Source organism: Silurus meridionalis, chromosome 8 (assembly GCF_014805685.1).
Source record: "Silurus meridionalis isolate SWU-2019-XX chromosome 8, ASM1480568v1, whole genome shotgun sequence".
NCBI classification, from domain to species: Eukaryota; Metazoa; Chordata; class Actinopteri; order Siluriformes; family Siluridae; genus Silurus; species Silurus meridionalis.
Window position 1 is genome coordinate 3,250,362 of NC_060891.1, and position 19,844 is coordinate 3,270,205.

The 19,844-nt window shown below is 39.0% G+C and overlaps 2 protein-coding genes across 2 annotated transcripts; both read left to right on the top strand.

The window, feature by feature from the left end:
• Positions 1 to 2,669: 2,669 nt before the first annotated feature.
• On the top strand, positions 2,670 to 8,012 carry manea (mannosidase, endo-alpha). Its single transcript, XM_046855157.1, is given in 6 exon segments — positions 2,670 to 2,862; positions 4,064 to 4,671; positions 4,753 to 4,862; positions 4,938 to 5,014; positions 6,875 to 7,398; positions 7,401 to 8,012. Coding segments are annotated over 5 exon segments (1,323 nt in total). The 5' UTR covers positions 2,670 to 2,862; positions 4,064 to 4,169; the 3' UTR covers positions 7,511 to 8,012.
• A 5,203-nt stretch (positions 8,013 to 13,215) lies between these two features.
• Positions 13,216 to 18,890, top strand: fut9a (fucosyltransferase 9a). The gene is made up of 3 exons (XM_046855160.1): positions 13,216 to 13,700; positions 16,262 to 16,423; positions 16,505 to 18,890. The coding sequence occupies exons 2-3, from the start codon at positions 16,405 to 16,407 to the stop codon at positions 17,590 to 17,592; spliced, it is 1,107 nt and encodes a 368-aa protein (XP_046711116.1). The 5' UTR covers positions 13,216 to 13,700; positions 16,262 to 16,404; the 3' UTR covers positions 17,593 to 18,890.
• Positions 18,891 to 19,844: the final 954 nt, after the last annotated feature.

Consider the following 19,844-nt stretch of genomic DNA (forward strand, 5'->3'; position numbering starts at 1 on the left):
GTAAAGTACTGATACCAAAAAAATCTACTTAAGTACAGTAACAAAGTATTTGTACTCCGTTACTTCCCACCTTTGACCAGTAGTCAGTACACAGAAACAGACCCCTTGAACCGGTCAGACTTGAACCAGGCAGCTAAGGGTTATAAAGAGAAAGCTTTACAACTGAGCCATTGATTATACTACATTGTTTTAGGATACTATGTCTTATAAAGATAGCTGTACCTCTAGGGTGCATGTTGTAAGTTTGGGACATAAGCAGTGGACACTTTAAATGTTTTCAATGGAAGTTTGTTGGTGTCATTTGGGTCTCCCCCCAAAAAAAGCAGTTAACTCTGTCATCTCTGGTAGCTCAGAGGGTTAAGGCTATATCTTTTTATTAGGTAGTGATCATGTTTTGAGTTGGGATGTTCAGATTTTACATCTGTTACTGTGATTTTCTCTAGTTTGCTTGTTTAATTTTGCTCTTCTGCTATAAAACGGTGAGGTAATGGTGCTCCTCGATCACAGAAAATTGTGGTTGAAAGTTTTTTGCAGTGTTTTCTACATAACGGAAAAACTCAACAAAAATCAAACATGCACACACAAACAAAACAACATGTTCATTGGAAGATGAGATGATAGCCTGGTTTCAGCTCTTCATGCTGGAGGTTTAGCACTTATCCTGTTTTGATCTTTCAAATGATCAAAAAATCTTTCAACAACCACAACTCCAAAACCCATGCACTTGCTAAATGACTTTACAATGAAAAGAAGAATGGTTTTAGAAGGTTATTTTTATATACACAAAATTGAGTGGATACTCTCTGATCAGGAATCTCCTCTGACCACTAGGGAGGCACGTTATCGAAAGGTTCAGAGTTGAGAATTGTAATGGGTTTCACCGTGCTGCTCACCAATCTGAAAATAAACACAATAATGGAAATTATCTTTCTTGGATAAAACTGGTCAGCCTTCATCACTGATCAGAATGAAAAAAAAAAGATAAAAGAGCAGTTAAGAGACGATGAATCCAATTAAATGTATGTATGTGTGTGTGTGTGTGTGTGTGTGTGTGTGTGTGTGTGTGTTCTGCCAAAGACTTTTGGTAAGAAATATTTGAGAAGATATTCTCCATGCCTATTACCATGGCAACGCTCACATCTGCCTCTCCATCCTCCAAGAATCGACAGAAATAAACTCCAATCTGCAGTGAGTCAGTGATTTGAAATAAATAAAAATGCCTTAAACACACTCTTGTGTTTAGGGTCTGCCATGCAGAACATGATAAAAAAAATAAAAAAAAACCCAGCCAAAGATATAGAGACTAAAAACAACACAAACGGGTGTGTTGGAAACTGGTCTGGATTTTTCTTGCCCAGGTCCAAGTTTAGTCCCAGACTGGCAGTTCCAATCTCATCTGGAAGGCTTTTTAGTGTAGCCGTGTTGCTACAAGGACAATAATAAGGTTGAATATTGGATGAGGAGGTCTTGGGTTCAGTTTGCATTCCAGTTCCTCTCAAAGGTGTTCAATGGGGTTAAGGAGGCCAAGTGTAGGACACTTGAGTTCTTCCATTCCAACCTGAACACAATGTATATCATGTATTTATGCAAAAGAGCAAAAACAAAGCATTCTCCATATTGTTGTACTGGTGTTTTAGAAATGGCCAGCTGATACCTCTGTAGATGGTCTGACAACTTCTGCAAATTTGTAGCTCAGTCAAATCAGTAAAAGTGTTAATTCCTAGCATCGATTTGATTTGTAAAACAGGGCACTGTCGCAAAAGCAGCCTGACAGAACTGAACGTTACGATGACGAGAGCAATACGACAAAATCGTAAGAATATTTAAAACTACAAGCAACAGGCACAAGCAGCAGCATACGATGTACTGAACTGAACTGAAACACACACACACACTGTACTTTAAATGAATAATACTAGTTATAGACCTAGTTCACCTTGCCATTGGATTTGAATAGGATTTGCAATAAAATGCTTTGATTGCGTTTTTGGGTTTTGATTAATAAAAAAAAAGGATTTAAATGTATACACTGGGCAGTAAGTTATTTATTTACTGAGGGTAATAAGTGCTTCATAAGCACCAAATCAGCAACCTTAAAGTGAACAGGGGGAAAAGATAAATAAAGTAAATTAAATAAAAAAAGAAAAGAAAGAAAAAATAGGGGGTAAAAATAATAGAAATTCAAGAGAAATACAGGAAAAAAAAAACATTTTTATGACCAAAAGTCATAAAACACGTTGCTTTATTCTTACCCAGTTAAACTTTTTTAACTAATCTACTTTATCCAAACCATTACTGATGTTAAACATAAAGAATATCAATATTATTTTGGAACAGGAAATTTTAGTTTATGGAATCGACTCCAGGAATCGACTCCAGGAATCGAAGCCCCACCGCACACCCCTAAATCAGCAAGTTAGGTAGCTCTTTATGTGCCTGATCGTTAATATCTACACGTTTTTATACCGAATTTGAATATACGGAAATTTATATTTATTATATATTTGATATTATTTATAATTATTTCAAATAATATTTCATTTATGGCATATAAAAGAAATAATTTTTGTAGATTTTTTAAATATTTTTTTTTCAAACAAGCGACTATAAAGGATACCAAAGGGTCTTTAAATCAGATTCAGCCTTATTCAGCGTATTGTTGTTTATTGTGAGTCGGAACTCAAATCGACCCGTCCTCCCTACGCTCAAGTGCACTTGTTGGTTTATATAACGATGGCTGTTGTAGACTATTTAGTGCCCTTGATGTGGAATTTGCAGCTGATTTGGATTCAGGGTCTGACACTTCCGGGTAAACGCTTAATAATACTGACATCAGATTCACATACCGCAATGTAACTGAAGGTACTCTTACTGTTATTTATTGCTTATTAATTATTATTAAATGTATCTGTGTACATGCTTAATTATCAGCCAAGCCGAAACAACAGTTTAATAAACTCACACGGTTACTGTTCTTCAGATGATATTTGCATTTTAAATGTATATAATGAACCCTGGGAGTCCATGATGATGTTCATCCTGGTGTCGGTTCGGTGTCGGTTCACTGGTTGTCCTTCCAGTTGACGCTAATCACTGCTCAGAGAGAAGAACACGCATCGTCAAACCATCACACTTTGTCCTTGGAGTTGTTCAAGTCTTTACACTCATCCATTTGTCCAATGACAGTAGTTACTTAAATCCATCCATCCATCTGTCCTTCCTTTCTTTTCCAATCTTTGTCTCTTCCTTATTTTTCATTACTTTCTTTATTCGTTCTTTCCTTTCACTTCCTTCTTTACTTTTTCTTCCTCTTCTTTTGTTTCTTTCCTTATTCCTCCCTTCTTTCATTTTCCTTTCCTCCTTTCTTTTTCCCCTTCCTCCTTATTTTTCATCTTATTGTTTGTTCATTCCTTGCACTTCCTTCTCACCTTTTCCTTCCTTCTTCTTTCATTTCCTCCTTCCTTCCATTCTTTTTCCTTGTTCCCCCCTTTGTTTGTATGTTCCTTCCTTCTCCTTTTCACTCGTTTCTTCCTTCCTTCTTTTTCTTTTCCATCCTTCTTTTTTTTTCTTTTATTTGTTCACTCCTTCATTCCTGACTTATTTTTTGTTCCTTTCTTATCCATCCTTCCTTCTTTAATTTTAATTTCTCTCTTTACCATTCTTTCTCCTGTCCTTTTCCTTCCTTCCTTGAGATCTTCCTTGAGATCTGACTGTTCAGCTGCTATATAATACAGTACCCCCACCCAGTGTTCTTCATGTCACCCCTCAGTGGTGTGTTACTGCTGATACATTTTTTTGGAAAAGTTCGAACAGATTCGTCAGAGACGATGAGGAAAAGACATCAGGGCGATATCACAGCAGAGAGAAAGTAGATATTTACAAGGCACTATAAAGTAATGTTAAATGCCGATATTCGGCTGTGAATAATGAAAGAACACTGATGAGAATGTGTTAAAATCTCGTCTCGCTGGTTAAACAAATGTTTCAGCGAAGGCATACTGTATGCAAAAATGAGTTGCCAATGGCACATGGAAATTAGCCCACTGTTCTTCTGTTTCCCAAGGATGCAGCATAATGACCGAGCAAAGACTTGAAGACACAGATGTCAGAATTAGCGCAGACCTCCTGACCGAGCCCCTGTCTGTGGAACAGGCCTGGTTCTCCGGAGAATGACGCGATTTCGCCGCAAAATATGCCTGGCCCTGTCTGCGTTGTCCCTCTTCATCCTGGTCGTTCTGAAACTCCTGTCTCCAGAAGACAGGATCTCAGGTGGTGGCTTTGGACTCGAAATCTTTCCTCAAGAAAGGCAGGAAGATGTGCAGGTCGACGCCCTGCCAGAGCCCAGCGTGATCAAAAAGATCTGGCAGGAGAAGGTTGTAAGCGTGTTTCGTAAAACTTCTCAAGATCAAGATCTTCCTCCTCCGAACTACAACGTGCACGTCTTTTACTACACGTGGTACGGGAACCCTCGCTTCGACGGGAAGTACATTCACTGGAATCATCCGCTTCTGCCACACTGGAACGCCAATGTAGCGCAGAATTACGCGACAGGGACGCACGAGCCTCCGGACGACATCGGCGCCAATTTTTACCCGGCCCTGGGGGCATACAGCTCTCGGGACCCTTCCGTTATCGAGGTTCATATGCAGCAGTTACGGACAGCAGCCATCGGTAAGATCGAACAACCTGTAGCATTGATGGAAGGAGTCTCCAGTGTCAGCGCTTTGTATTGTTTTGACGTTTGCGTTTCAGGTGTTCTTGCGGTGTCCTGGTACCCACCTGGCATGAAGGACGAGAACGGCGAACCGACCGAAAACATTGTGCCTTTGATTCTGGAAGTAGCTGCGAAATACAAAGTGAAGGTAGGACGTTTTTTTTTTTGTTTTTTTTTAAAGAAAGAAAAGAAAATGCGGTTCATTTTTTTTTTCTGTTTTCAGGTGGTTTTTCATATCGAGCCATACCAGGAACGCAATGACAAGAATATGTTTGAAAATATCAAATACATTATTGAGAAGTGAGTATCAACGACACAGACTTTATTTTCAAACCCTTTTTTTTAATCCTGCATATCTGGTCTGGTCTGGTCTGGTCTGGTCTGGTCCGGTCTGGTCTGGTCTGGTCCGATCCGGTCTGGTCCGTTCTGGTTTATCTTCACTCACGTATTACTTCAAAAACCAGGAGGTGAAGCATTCTGACCGTCTCAAACAAGCTTAGAAAAAGAAAGTAAAATAAAGGATAAAAAAAGGAAAAAGAAAGAAATATAAAGAAAAAGAAAGGAATATGAAGAAAAAAGAAAAGAAAGGATAATGAATGAAAATAAAGGATAATGATTTGAGATAAAGAAAAATAAAGGAATATAAAGGGAAAAATAAAGGATAATCATGAAAATAAAGGATAATTGTAGGGAGATAAAGAAAAATAAGGGGGAATAAATAAATAAAGGATAATGAAGGAAAATAAATGATAATAAATGAGGATAATAGATAAGAAAGGAAAAATAAAGGATGCTAAGGAAAATAAAGGATAATAAAGGGAAATAAAGAAAAAGGAATATAAAGAGAAAAAAAGGAAAAGAAAGGAAAAAGAAAAAAAAAGGATGATGAAGGAAAATAATGAAGTATAAAGAAAAGTAAAGATTAATAAAGGAACATAAAGGATTACTAATCAAAAAGCTTCCTTAAATCTAATTGTTGTTATTTATTGTGGGTCAAATCTCGAATCACCCTGTCCTCCCTACACGCAAGTGCACTCGCCGGCTGCTGTCCCAAACGAGCTCCGATTGGTCGAAGCAGCAGTGGCAGTTTGGTGATTCAGGGATTGGAACTCATGACCTTCCGATCATTTTAACCACTGAGCCGCGACATTTCATAGATCTCCATTTATTTATTTATTTTCAGCAGGCCAGTTTTACATGAGATAGTCGTAATAATGTAGATGATTAAGGTTCAGAATTGCAGGCAGATTCCCAGGGTTGGAGAAACGCAAAGTAAATCAACGAAACCAGCAGCGATCATGCAAAATGCACAAAAAACGAAACTCCGTTTAAACGATTCTCAGGCGCTGAGCCAAACAAATCAATAGCAGCTTATGCAAAATCAAAATGGAAGCCCTTTGAGATCTATGTGCCTTTAATCAGGAGTCAGTCGAGGTAATGGAATTGAACCACAGGACGTTTGATGATAAAACGGGATACAGGGTTTTAGTAATTGGACCAAAATACAATCCAAGTTAGTGAAGAACAGAGTGAGGCATGTGAAGTTGAATATATTAGACACTGGTACGTGGTAAAGGGGTTTACAGTTTGTTTGCTTCAGATTTGGGGTTTCTTTTTTGCATAAATTGCAGGTGCGCTACCAGACATGTGGTCATGTGTGGGCTGCTGTGGGTTATACGCAGGTTCTGTTTTACAGACACGGGTTTTCCGCTTTGAAGAGTTGGATGAAGGAAGCAGCAGGGGATGTGCAGGTTCAGCTGAAGTTCGGATTTTGTATTTTTTTCCCACATGAAAGTCTGAAGGAGCAGAAAATTATTCTGGCCGCCTAGACATAGAGAGGAAAAGCACTGATTTTAGAGAAACACAAAAATATAACATACTGAAAAGGCTGAACTGTAGGTTCGTGCTGAGTAAATACTAGCAAGCGCCAATCAAAACAAGTTCAAAACAGAGCTCCTTTGTGACGCTGTGCATTAAGGCAAAGTGCTTTACACGTGAATTTAACTGAATTGAACAATTTTATGGTAATAATGTTAATCACTGGCTATTAGAAATGATGCGATTTGTATACCAGAGTCTGATTCGTAGCACCTGCACATATGAAAATCCACCAGAATGATTTAGTGTTATGACGTTACGATGTACGATTTCTGCACACAGGTACGGAGAGCATCCTGCTTTTTTCAGATACAAGTCGAGCACTGGAAAGCTTCTACCCTTGTTCTACATTTATGACTCCTACTTGCAAAGTCCAAAAATCTGGGCACAGCTGCTCAAGAGCACTGGGAAGACCAGCATCAGAAACACCCCGTACGATAGCATCTTCATCGGCCTGCTCGTGGAGGAAAAACATAAATCCGAAATCCTGGCTGCCGGCTTCGATGGCGTCTACACCTACTTCGCGACTAACAGCTTTTCCTACGGTTCCTCTCAAAGTAACTGGAAGTCCATTAAGGCTTTCTGTGATCAGAACAGTTTGATTTTCATCCCCAGCGTAGGTCCAGGCTACATCGACACCAGCATCCGGCCCTGGAACGGGCAGAACAAGCGGAACCGCATCAACGGGAAGTATTACGAGACGTCCCTGAAAGCGGCGCTGGACACCAAGCCCCAGATCGTCTCTGTGACATCGTTCAACGAGTGGCACGAAGGGACTCAGATCGAAACGGCCATTCCGAAAATGAGAGGCAAAACGCTTACCTGGATTATCTTCCCTACAAGCCGACTTTGTATTTAGACATTACACGCAGGTGGGCGGAGAAATTCCATCAAGAGCAGGAGAAATGGCTGCGCTGACTCACTTGGAAAAAAAGAAACGCTAAATATTTACACAGAACTTCGCCAAGTATTCAGCCATCCCGCTTGGGTTAAGTCAATGGATGGTGATGTCACTCTCAGCAGATGTCTGTCAGACGTCCTTAATGAAATGAGAAAAAAATAGCCTTCTGTATAACAAACAAACATAAACATCGTTGTTGATTCCAGTTGTGAAAGTAAAGATCGCTCACTCTGTGATTGTCTGATTATTCAACACTTTAGATGAAAGATTCATATGGGACCAGGATTTGGAGGTCAGAAATGTTTTCCTCCTCAATAATAGACTTGATGTACAGAAATCTAAATATAATAATAATAAAAAGATGACATGCAGATGTTTTGTTTAGGCTTCTACATTATTTAGACAAAAATTTGTGGACACTTGACCATATGATTGTTATGTGCGTTCTGAAAACTTTCATTTCACACTTGATTTGATGTTATAATAAACGCCACTCTTCAGGGAAGATGTTTCGCTTGATTTTGGAGTGTGTGTGGAGATCTGTGTGAGATTTATTTAGCCACATTTGTGAGGTGAGGAGGCCTGGGGAGGGTAGAATGCAGTCAGCATTCCAATTCATCCCAAAGGTATTCAATGGGTTTTAAGCTTTATAGCTGAAGATCCTCCACTCCAACCAATGTAAAGCATGTATTCATAGAGCTGGCTGGTGCACAGGAGCATTGTCATGCTGGAACAGGTTTGGGTCTCCTAATTCAATTCAAGTGGAAATTTCATTCTAGCGCATCCAAAGAAATACAATTGTGTCCCTTCGGCTTTGTGGGAACAGTTTGTAGAAGAACCGCATACGGATGGAAATATCAGCTGTCCCAATACTTTTGTCTGCATAGCGTATCTTACCTTACCTTTGGCATCTTTTTTGGAAGAAAAAAAAATCATGTCAGTCTGTCAAACAAAAGCCTCAGGCAGCGAATCAAAGCGAAAAACATTTTAGCATTTTAACATTTATTCCTGGATTCCGGAGTCCAAACAGGCTGAAAATTGTTTCTCTGAATATACACAAGTTTTGGAAACTCTTCATACTCACATGGACACAGTACTCATGATGACACAGTAAATGCATGCAGTAGCCCACAAAACTCAATAGAAGGTCATGCGGAAGCAGAATCAATGAAAGAGCTGTGAGATTAAATAAGCAGAATGGTGCATAACCACAGAAAGTGAATCCCAATCATAGTAGACAATAGTGCTTACATACTGCAGCATTAAGACATGTGTTGCAATCATTAAAAGAAGATTTACTGACTTTTACGCCTCCAGAGCCTGTCCCATTCTATACAATGGCATTCGAAATCTAATGAGATTTTTCAAATTGGATATTTCTTTAGTGAATTTGAATAGAAAAGGGTACACACAGTCATTATATACCTGGTATGTATTAGTTATATTGAGCAATCCTATTTAGCCTATCATGTTGACTTTTTATAATGCCCGAACTAAAATGAATTCATAGAGGTTTAGAAGAGGTCTCCGATGTGCTCTACGAAGCCCGTGGTGTCCTGACTGATATTAGGAAGGAACACACAGCACACATTGGTTTAATGCAGGAAACAGACAAGTATATATACACTCTGGACAAAACCTGAGGTAAAATGATTGCCTATTTGTTAATAACACATAGTAAACCATAGCTAGCCCAGATAGTATTGTCACGTATACCTTGTATTCACATCGTAAAGATCTTACAGTCTTTACAACCTTCTACAGAAGGACCATTGAAAGTATCCTGAGCAACTGCTTCACCGCCTGGTTTGGGAACCCTACAGCGGATAGTGAGGACGTCTGAAAAGATAATCATTGTCTCGCGTTCTTCCATCATTGACATTTACATCACACGCTGCATCCGTAAAGCCACCAGAATTGTGGTTGATGACACCCCTAACTCCCACACTCTTCACTCTCCTGCCGTCTGGATAGAGGTACAGAAGCATTCGGGTCTCACATCCGGACTGTGTAACAGTTTTTTCCCACAAGTCATCAGACTCCTCAGCATGAAGGAACTACACTGATACACACACAAAATTTAATTTGATTTGACTAAACCCTATTTATGAATTTCACCAAGCAAGTATTTAGTTGGAATCAGTTCAAGTATTGCTTAGATTTGCTAGTAAACCTTTTCACTAAAAGCCTAGCTCTACACAATGTTTTGGAGGTCACTAAAAGTTGTACTTCTTAAAAAAAAAAAGACTCAGGAAGTCATTATTCCATTGCTTATAAAAAGGCACGTTTTTGAAAAACAAAATAGATGTAGTTGAGGTGGCAAATTTAAAACACTGCCGGAAAAGTTGTATAGCTAAAACATTAGCTGCTTGGACAGAGCCGACAGTATGCTAGCTAGCTCTAGCCTAGCTTGATAACTAGCTAGCCAAAGCTGTAAATAACAAGAATGGAGCTTATTATAACAGCACATGGAGTCTAAATGTGAGAAAGGATGTTTTAAAAGTATGAATCTTGTGGTCTGGTGTCCACAAGATAAAGACACGAGGAAGATTTCATGTGATTATGGTAAAGTCGAATGAGCTTCCTCAAAATTTTCACAGCATTAGTAGAGAAAACCACATTTCACACTGGTCAGCATCAGCTAAAGTCCTTTACTCTGTTTAGTAAAATAAATAAATAAATAATTCAAATGAAGCACAAATGCAATCAGCTTCATTTCACAAATGACTGTGGGCTCATTTTCACCTGTCGTCATGTAGCTGTGATGCCGATACGCAGAGATGAGACAGCTGACTGTGCACCTTTTTTCTTTCTTTCCTTTCCTACATTTGAGGAAGGAGAAGCAGACGTTGATAAAACTAGGTCGTTCTCTATGTGAGTTTCTGACACTTGTCAACCCACAATGTTTCAGTACTACATATGAGCAGAGCAAATTACAAAAGACAGTGGACAGAGCTGATTTGAGGATAATAATGTAACGTTAAAAACGTCTCTGGTCCCTGAAATCATTGCTTGTGTCAAAGTCTAAAATGACTTGAATAGGAAAGTCGTGGCATTATCTAGCTACAGAATATTATCTGGTGTACCTTCCATCTGTAACACACCAGAAGTGCTAACATTGTTCAGGAATATTTTTCTTAGATTGTATTAGATACAGCTGAATATTTAATGTGTGTGTTTGAATTTAATCCAATAAAGCCTGTAAATAAATAAATAAATAAATCATTATGTATTGGCACAGCACTCACTCACTGCATTACAGCTCCACAGTCCACAGTTCGATCCTGAGTTCAGGTTACTGTCTATTCTCTCTAATGTTTGCATGGATTTTCCCAGTAGGTGGACAGGCCAAAATGCACTATATGGACAAAAGTATTGGCACGCATGACTTTTCCATCCATATGTGGTTCTTCCTCAAACTTTTACACCAAATGTGCTGCATGTTCCAGCATGACAATGACTCTATTCACAAAGTGAGCTTAATGAAGATATGATTTCCATGGGTTGGAGTGGAATTGATTTTGAGTAGCCTGTTATAGGTGTCCACAAACCTTTGTCCAGACAGTGTTAAAGTTTCTGAATATAAATTATATTAAGTGTGTAAACATTATTATTTAACATGAGAAAAAAGTTTATATTAGAAATGTGTGTGTGAATAGAAATGTTTGTAAAGCTTAAAGGGTAGCCACAGTCCTCATTGGATAAGAATTGATACATATAGATAGATACAGATGGAGTGTATTAGTTACCACCGGGTATTCTCGTTGATTTGTCATCCTAATCAATAAAATACGGCATTTTAATTCCTGAGAACCAATCAAACGAGACTACACCCTACAAATACTGTGGTGGTCATTCTAAGGTCCATCTCGCCGGCTTTGAGGGCTGCAATAAAGGGATTATTTGGTTAAAACAAAGTGTCTTACTCTGTAATGCGAATTTCCATTGTAATATGCGAGTGCCACGTGGTGTCCACGATGTTTTCGCTTGAGTTTAGAGGATTTTTCATGACCCTGACCAGGAAAAATGAATTCATTAATGTCATTAATTAATTCAAAAAATACTTTTAATGCATTTGGGTTTTTTTTTAATGAAAAGTAAACAATACAATGCCACCACATAAGTAGGCAAGGCTCATAAATGCATAAAGTTTCTATTCAATTCTGCACATTCTTACCAGAAAATGTGGAAATAATAATGATAATAATAATAATAATAATAATAATAATGCTCAAACTGCATTTATTCCATTAGCTCAAAACCATTATGTATTATTTCAAGAATTTTAAATATAATGTATTTGTTCTATCCTAAATAAGAGACCATTCAATCCAATACCATTCAGTTCTCATGCAGGCAAACAATTATGATAAGAAAATGGCAGAATATTGATTATATTTTCGCCCAAATAGCCCAAATAGTACTGGCATTTGAATGGAAAACAATGCAGCTTTTCAAGAGACTTCAACAAAACATCTCTGCTGTATTATGTTTATTTTATGAGTAATGCTGCACTTGAACAGTGACCTGTAATTATTTTTAAGCAGCAGACCCAGAAAAGACGGTCACAAAGTAACTGGGGAATAGTACTAAAGAACCGCCAGGGCTTGTATTCAGAGCAGACATAGAAATGACCAAATTCTTATTTCCTGTCCTCTGTTGGTGCATAAATCCTTCAAGAATGTGGTGATTGTGACCAGGTAATGTGTGGTGTTGAATAGTAATGATTACGATAATCATCATTTGTTGGCCCTTTTGGATTATCCAAACCTTTTTGAACTTTTGTGAGGCTCACTGAGAAGATGGCATGTGCCCAATTTGGTGATGATTGGAAAGAATTTGTGGCAGGAAGGAGAATGGGGGAAAATCCAAGATGGCAGAAATCCTAAAAAGGCAAACCTTATTTAAAGAATAATATAAATAATTAGACAAAAGTTGATGTCATAGTGTGCATAGATCCTGGAAGCCAGGCTTTTCAATTTGTTGTACCTGGTTCAAAGGTTATGACCATAACATTTACTTTAAAATTAGGTGCCAAACTTGGACCAGTGGTGGCATTAGGGCATTGGGCTTTTCAATTAGGTGTACCTGGCTTAAAATATATGACCATAAATGTACAGTACTTCTAAATTTGGCACTAGGACATTGGGCTTCTTAATTTGGTGTACCTGGTTTCAAGGTTATGGCCATAAAGTGCTTATAAATTATGGCCAAAATTTGTACCAGTGGTGGCGCTAAGGCGCTAAGACCAGGGGTCACGAACCGTTTTGAAACTGAGAGCTACTTCTTGGGTACTGATTAATGTGAAGGACCACCAGTTTGATACACACAGTTTTCAGTTTGATCTGAAATAACAAATTTGATCAATTGACCTTTTATTATGTTATTATTAATAATTATTGATATTCATCTATGTGAAGACACTGATCATGTTAATGATTTCTCATAATAATTATCAACAATGATTTAACAAAGTAGGAAACAGCTATATTTAGACTCCTCATGTGGTCCTTGCGGGCGACCTGGAGCACCATGTAGGTGACCCCTGCCCTAGACCCACCTAGATTTGGAGGAACTATGGTTGCTGTACATAGGCTGTACCTGTACCTAGGCTTCTACCAAGGCTTGCGAGACATCCTAGGTAGAATAATAAGCAGGTTTAACAATAGGAGGCACCATTGGTGCTTGGTTTTCTAAAAACGAGCAACTCATATATACCAATATAGTGTGTATCAGCTTCTAAAGGACTTTAGTTAATGGAAATGATAGAATATCAGCATTTTTATGATACCTTGTGTTGGTGTGTTCCATTTTTTTTTCCCCCTTTAAATTCTGCATGAGAACGCATCTTCAGAGAGCCGCATTGGACACCATAAAGACACAAACAACCGCGCACCAAAGGCAGAGGCACAACCCCCGACACCCTCCCCTCCCTCCCCCCATAGACGCATCGACAGCGACATGTCTGTGCATCACAGTCCACATGTCCTGCTCGGAGAGGCAGGGGAAGAGCATGGCTTGGAGATGCTGGATGAGGGTATGCACCGTTAATCCACCTCGCCTGAGTTCTCACTCGCATGCGCGCGCTGTGTGGGAGAGAGCCGCAGAGATGGAAATGGACGGATGATGATGATGATGATGATGCTGCAGCCTCTACTGCTCCTTTTCCTCCTTTAGGCTTTCATTCAGACACAATCCAATGCGATGGTGAGTAGAGGTTTTGCGCCCATTATTAATAGTAACAGTATTATTATTATTATAATAATAATTATTTGTTCATGTCGCAAATAGAAAACGCGCACGTGAAGACGCGACCTTGTTTGTTTGGTTTTTTTTTTTTTTTGAAAGAGATGTAAATCTTTACAAATGAATTATATATAATATATGAATTATATATAATATTTGCGTTGTAGAGTAGAAAATATCCCCCCGTGCACGCGCTACCTTCTCAGAAGATCATAATCGCTTTTCTTCTAACAATGTGAGGGTTGGCTAATGAAATGGTTCATGCACTCAGTGTAATGAAATGAAATGCAGTCGCTATCATGCTCTTCTGTCAATTTTCCCCCTGCCCCCCCCAAAAAAAACCAAACATAAAAAAAAATAAAAAAAAAACTCACGTGAGTATACTGCATGCACCCCACACACACACACACACACACACACACACACACACACACACACACACAAAATTATGCATTTACAATACAATCAGCAGGGTTGATTTTCTTGCTTTCTTTAACACTAGTGAATCCTGGTGCACTTGATGCAAGCAGGCTTAGTTACTGTTTAGTCTGAAAGGGAGACGTGTACAGCATCAATGCAAATTGAATTATTATTCCTTAATACATTTGCAATCATTTGATTTGAGTTGATCATCTGCAGTGCAATGCATGGCTTCATGTAGATTCAGTACAGGTGAAGTGCTTGAGTTGTTGCTCATATCAAACATCAGATGGAGGAGAAAACAATGAGGTGGTATGGTTGCTGGTGACTGATTTGTGTAATTCAAAACCAGCTGATTTTTATCAAAAAAACCTACAGTATCCATAATGTTGGGGAAAAACAAACACACAAACCAAAATACCCCCAGTGAGTCAGTCCTGCAGCTGATGGCATCAACACCTCGTTGATGAAGGAGGTCAGAGGGAAATTAATTGGCCGGTCTGGTTCGAATCGAAGTGAAGGCTATGGCAACACATAATTCTTTACAAGCACGCTGAGCTGTAAAGCATTTAATAATGCACGGAACCGTACCAAATCAGGTTTCACTACTTAGACAAGTGCAAAAAAACAGAGTGGGCAAGGATTACCAATGTCACACTGGCTACTTTTGTGTGTGTGTGTGTGTGTGTGTGTGTGTGTGTGTGTGTGTGTGTGTGCATTAAGCAATAAAACAGGATGTATCACAACGCTGTATTTCAGTAAACGGAACAGTCTGATGCACAGGCACAGACTGTGGTTTTTGAGGTTCAAAGTCTTGCACGCTAATCTTAAATTTTTTTGTGTCTGTCAATGTCTGCTGCATTGGAAGCAAAATTAAGCTCCTGACAAAACCAAGCTAAATATATTAGACCTGAAACAAGCCATGGACAATATGAAGCATCATTTATTCGATATATTCCATATATTTTGGAAATGCATTGATGTCATTGAACAGTGCAAGCTGTCAGGGTTTCCTGAAGATGGCAGTATTCCCATTTACTCAAGTGAAAACCCTTTTCATTGTCACCCATCTTGATGTGCAAGGAAATATTGAGAATCACAGAGTAACACAGCAGATCCAGGACGCACTGTGCAAATAGACACAAGCAGGGTTATGTATGTAATATATAAGGAATTAAGAGATAACAGTCCTTGATATTAGAAAGAAAATACAAATCACTGATGGTTGGGAGCCAATTCATCCAGAGCTTGTTGTATTCTTCATGTTATTCACCATAGATTCATGTATTATCCTTAATATGGTTAAGTTTTCTGTGTGGACTTTTAGTGAACACTTGTATTGCTTTTGCAAACCAATATGTATGGAATTGCAGAGAGCCATCAGGGTTGCAGCCTTCAGGAGTCTGAAGATTGTGGCCAAAAAAAGCGCACGAAAGATATCCGTTTGTGGCATCCACTGAGGGTCAGTCTAGACTAATTTATCCTTAACTACAGCTGAGTCAAATGTAAGATACATTCACTCTATCAGATTTTGGTTCTGGCCCAAAATCTTCATGGTCTAACTGGCTATGGGGGCATCTTGTACACAGCCCCATAGGGCTGAAAAGACCTACCCCTGGAGCCAGTGCTTGGGGGGGCGGTAGTGCTGAAAGCAAATGCCTTGTGACCAAAACAAAATGGGCGAAACGGTGTAATTGCGCCATATTGTGTGCCATTTCACTATATGTTAGGGATGTGCATCTCTGTAACTGAAGCCGATCCGATTCGCATCTCGATGCATCGCCAACGATACGATATATTCAAGATACATATGAAGTGGCTACTGACGTGATTCACCCCAATTATGACAAAATGTGGTGTAATCCGTTTTTGATTTGATTCAACATAATGCGATTCAATGGAAAAAATATGAGGCTATGCAATTTAATAAGGTACAGATGGTTCGCTTTTATTTTTTCGGTTCAGACGGACCTTCTAACACATTGCCCTTTCATAAACAGGTGTCTGTATACATATATGTATATTTATTAAATAAATGATGTGTTTAGTCTAAGTCTAAGTTAACTATTTGATGGTGTACTTTTGTGTCACGTTTTCAATAGAGACCTACACTGAGAGAACTTTACACACCTTTTCCAAGACTGGGCCAAATGAAGCTTCAAACTCTCCCTAGCTACATTTTGCTTTGTTACTGTTAGAAAGGAAATAATCGGCTGAAGCACCTGCTTTGCAAAAGTATTTCTGAATGACTGCAAAACTACCAGGTAAACAGTTTTTATTTGCTCATTTCTTATTTACCACAACATTTTCAATATTAATTTCATTTCGTTTTTCTTTTTTTAAAGGCCAGAGTATGCCATCTGCACCTACACACAGAATCCTGCGACCGCTCCTGATTGGCACCTTCTTACTGGGCTGTTTTGTGACTCTATTTTTGATGTACTTCAAGCCGTCCACTAGCTGGTTATCAGGCCCGGTTGAGTCGGAAACATCCACGGCTCGAGTAAAGAGTCTCCTGTCCAACAGAAGTGAGCAGAACCAGACCACGGTGCTCGTCTGGCTCTGGCCGTTTGGGGAAACCTATGACCTGAACGTGTGCAGCTCCCTGTTCAGTATAGACAATTGTTTCATAACTGCTGACCGCAACCTTTACAACAAATCCGATGCAGTCGTCATCCACCACAGGGACATCAGCACTGATCTGTCGAATATGCCGCCAGCGTATCGACCTCCTCTGCAAAAATGGATCTGGATGAACCTCGAGTCACCCTCGCATTCATCCCAGTTACCCGGCATCGAGAACCTGTTCAACCTGACCCTGAATTACCGCCAGGATGCTGATATCGAAGTGCCTTACGGCGCCATTGTCGCCTCGCAAGGCGAGGAAGGTTTCGTGCCCCCGAGCAAGAGCAAGTTGATCTGCTGGATAGTAAGCAACTGGAACCCGGAGCATGTCCGAGTGAAGTACTATAACGAACTGTACAAGCACGTGGAGATCCACGCCTATGGCCAGGCGTTCGGCGAGTACATATCGGACCAGGACTATTTCCCCACCATCGCAAGCTGCAAGTTCTACTTGGCGTTTGAGAACTCGATTCACAAGGACTACATCACGGAGAAACTCTACAACCCCCTCTCAGTCGGCACAGTGCCAGTAGTTTTGGGCCCACCTAGAGAGAATTATCAGAATTTCGTCGAGGGCGATGCTTTTATCCACGTGGATGACTTCTCGTCCCCCAAAGAGCTGGCTGAATACCTTTTATTTCTGGACAAGAATGAGGAAAAATACTTGAGGTACTTTGACTGGCGTAAACACTTCAAGGTAAAGAAAGCCTACTTCTGGGCTGAACACACTTGTCTTGCGTGTGATTATGTCAGAAGACACAACGAGTACAAAGCTTTTAATAACCTCGACAAATGGTACTGGGGTTAAATCGGGTAATGTGTTCATTGGTCGAGAGTGAAATAAGAGCGAAATAAGGTTGATACCATATTTTCCAGGCTATAAGACACATTGTTTCCCCTTTAATAAGCAAAACGAATACAACAAACTGCCATCTGTTATTTTTTTAGGTGCCAAAATTGGAAAATTTCTATAATAGACCTGGATAAGGTTTTGATTTGTGCTTATCAGGGGTAGTTATTAGTAGGGGTGGGATATTACTAGCCTGAGGTTTTGTTCATACTTGATCATTTATCATAGTTTCCTGTCAGACAATTAGGTTAAACAACCAGAAATTTTTTCCTTTTTACAAAAAAACTAATTGATTATATCGTTTGATTATTTTTTTAACAAACTGACTATATGGCATGTTTTGTAATCTTACTGCCTGCTGCACTAAACATGTCAGAATATCAACTGCAGTATTGTGTGGGCATAATCAGTTACCTTGCGGTTAAGCGTATATCAGGACACTAGACGGACGCAAATAACCTCTGTTATTGAGAGAATTTGTTAACATTTTAGTGTCTTATTTGCTGAATTTTATCTTTGTTTTGATTGCTTTAGCTACATGACTGGCTTTGTCTGGCACCATCTCCATAGCAACTGAGGTAGTCATGCTAAATCACATGGAAAAATTCGTGTCTATGAACACGAACCAATAGAATGAAGTTGGTGACTGAATCACGAGAAGCCGCGAGACGGTGTTGCCTCAGCAGCTGTTACAGTGACGTTATGACCACAGGCTGGCGAGCAAAAATGTCATAAATTTCGGACCAAATTTGTGTAATATGACCAATGCTGAAAAAAGCAGAACCTCGTCTTGTAACATCAATACATTGCACGACTATTGTGCGACCAAAAATCACAATCATATCACTGATATTTTAAACTATGAAGGATTCTATTGCCGTTTACAACCTTTATATCCATTGTCAAATTAGTGTAATGCAAGATATATTTTTAGACACTAAAGAGATCAGAGCCAAAGCAAAACAGCTCAGATTGTGCAACTGGATTAACACAAAGTGTTGTTGAATATTATTAAAGGTCCATTTCAAAAACAATGTATTCACAATAATGAAAATATAATTGGCTTGCTAATTTGGCACCCGCAGAATTTCAGGTATGTCCGTCATTCATACATTAGTAAGTGAAGCTTATTGTCCGGAAAATATGGTAAAGCCACCCCGAATGAGGAGTGGCATGATCTGATTAGACAGCTCTGGTTTATTTTTGTAAAAAAAAAAAAAAAAAAAAAAAAAGAAGGAACAAAAAAAACAAATGAAGCGGTTGAATTAATTTATTTTGATAGTCATGCTGAGCACTTTCCATATTTATTCATTTTGAATGAATGCAGAAAACATATTTTATTATGTGATAAACCCTCGCGGTGGACCGGTTTGTTTTCTTAATGCCTTATTTATCACATTTGGTGATTTGTTTCAAGTCGTTATTCCACTTCGTCTCACATCCAACTCACCGAATCGTAAACGACTCCGGCGGGAGAAATGATGTGTCGAATAGGATATAGTCGTGTATTATTTATTTCAGTACGGTATAGTGTAGATATCGGTGTATGTCAAGTAGGCAGTGTTTTACAGACCTATGAATCGTGTACGTGTTTGTCCTTCGCAGTTTATAGTGTAGTGACTGAAATCGAGTTACTTTTCAGGATCTTTTGCGGGAATTTTACAGAAAAGCTTAAAGGTCTGTATGTATGTATGTATGTGAACACATACACATATCATACACATCCAAAAGGTCTAATATTCAAATTTCTTTGAAATAATAAGTGTAACAATGTCATAAGACCCAGAGACCAGTTTTACTCTCATATCTGATGACTATGATATCAAAATATCATAATAGCAATATCAAAAGTTGTCTGTGTCATTTCAAGACTACGCTTTCTACAATACAGCTAACCTGAAAACACTTTCGAAACATAACAACAAGCACAAGGAGTTTATTGCTAGCAGCACCGCAGCAAATGCTAGCTAGGCAAGAAATAAATTCTATTCGGCAACTAATTCTACACTAAAATAAAAACCAGCCATTCTCTATTTCGACTTTTATCTATTAGCTACAGCTTCTAATGAGCTAGCTTACTGACTTCCAGTCAGCTAGTTATAAAACTGAGCTAGCTAATGTCGTACCTTGCAGGGGGTAGCAGCTGAAGCGCAGGAATATGCACATGTACAGGGAACAAAAGACAGATCTGAATATTAAAGTCCTGTGAT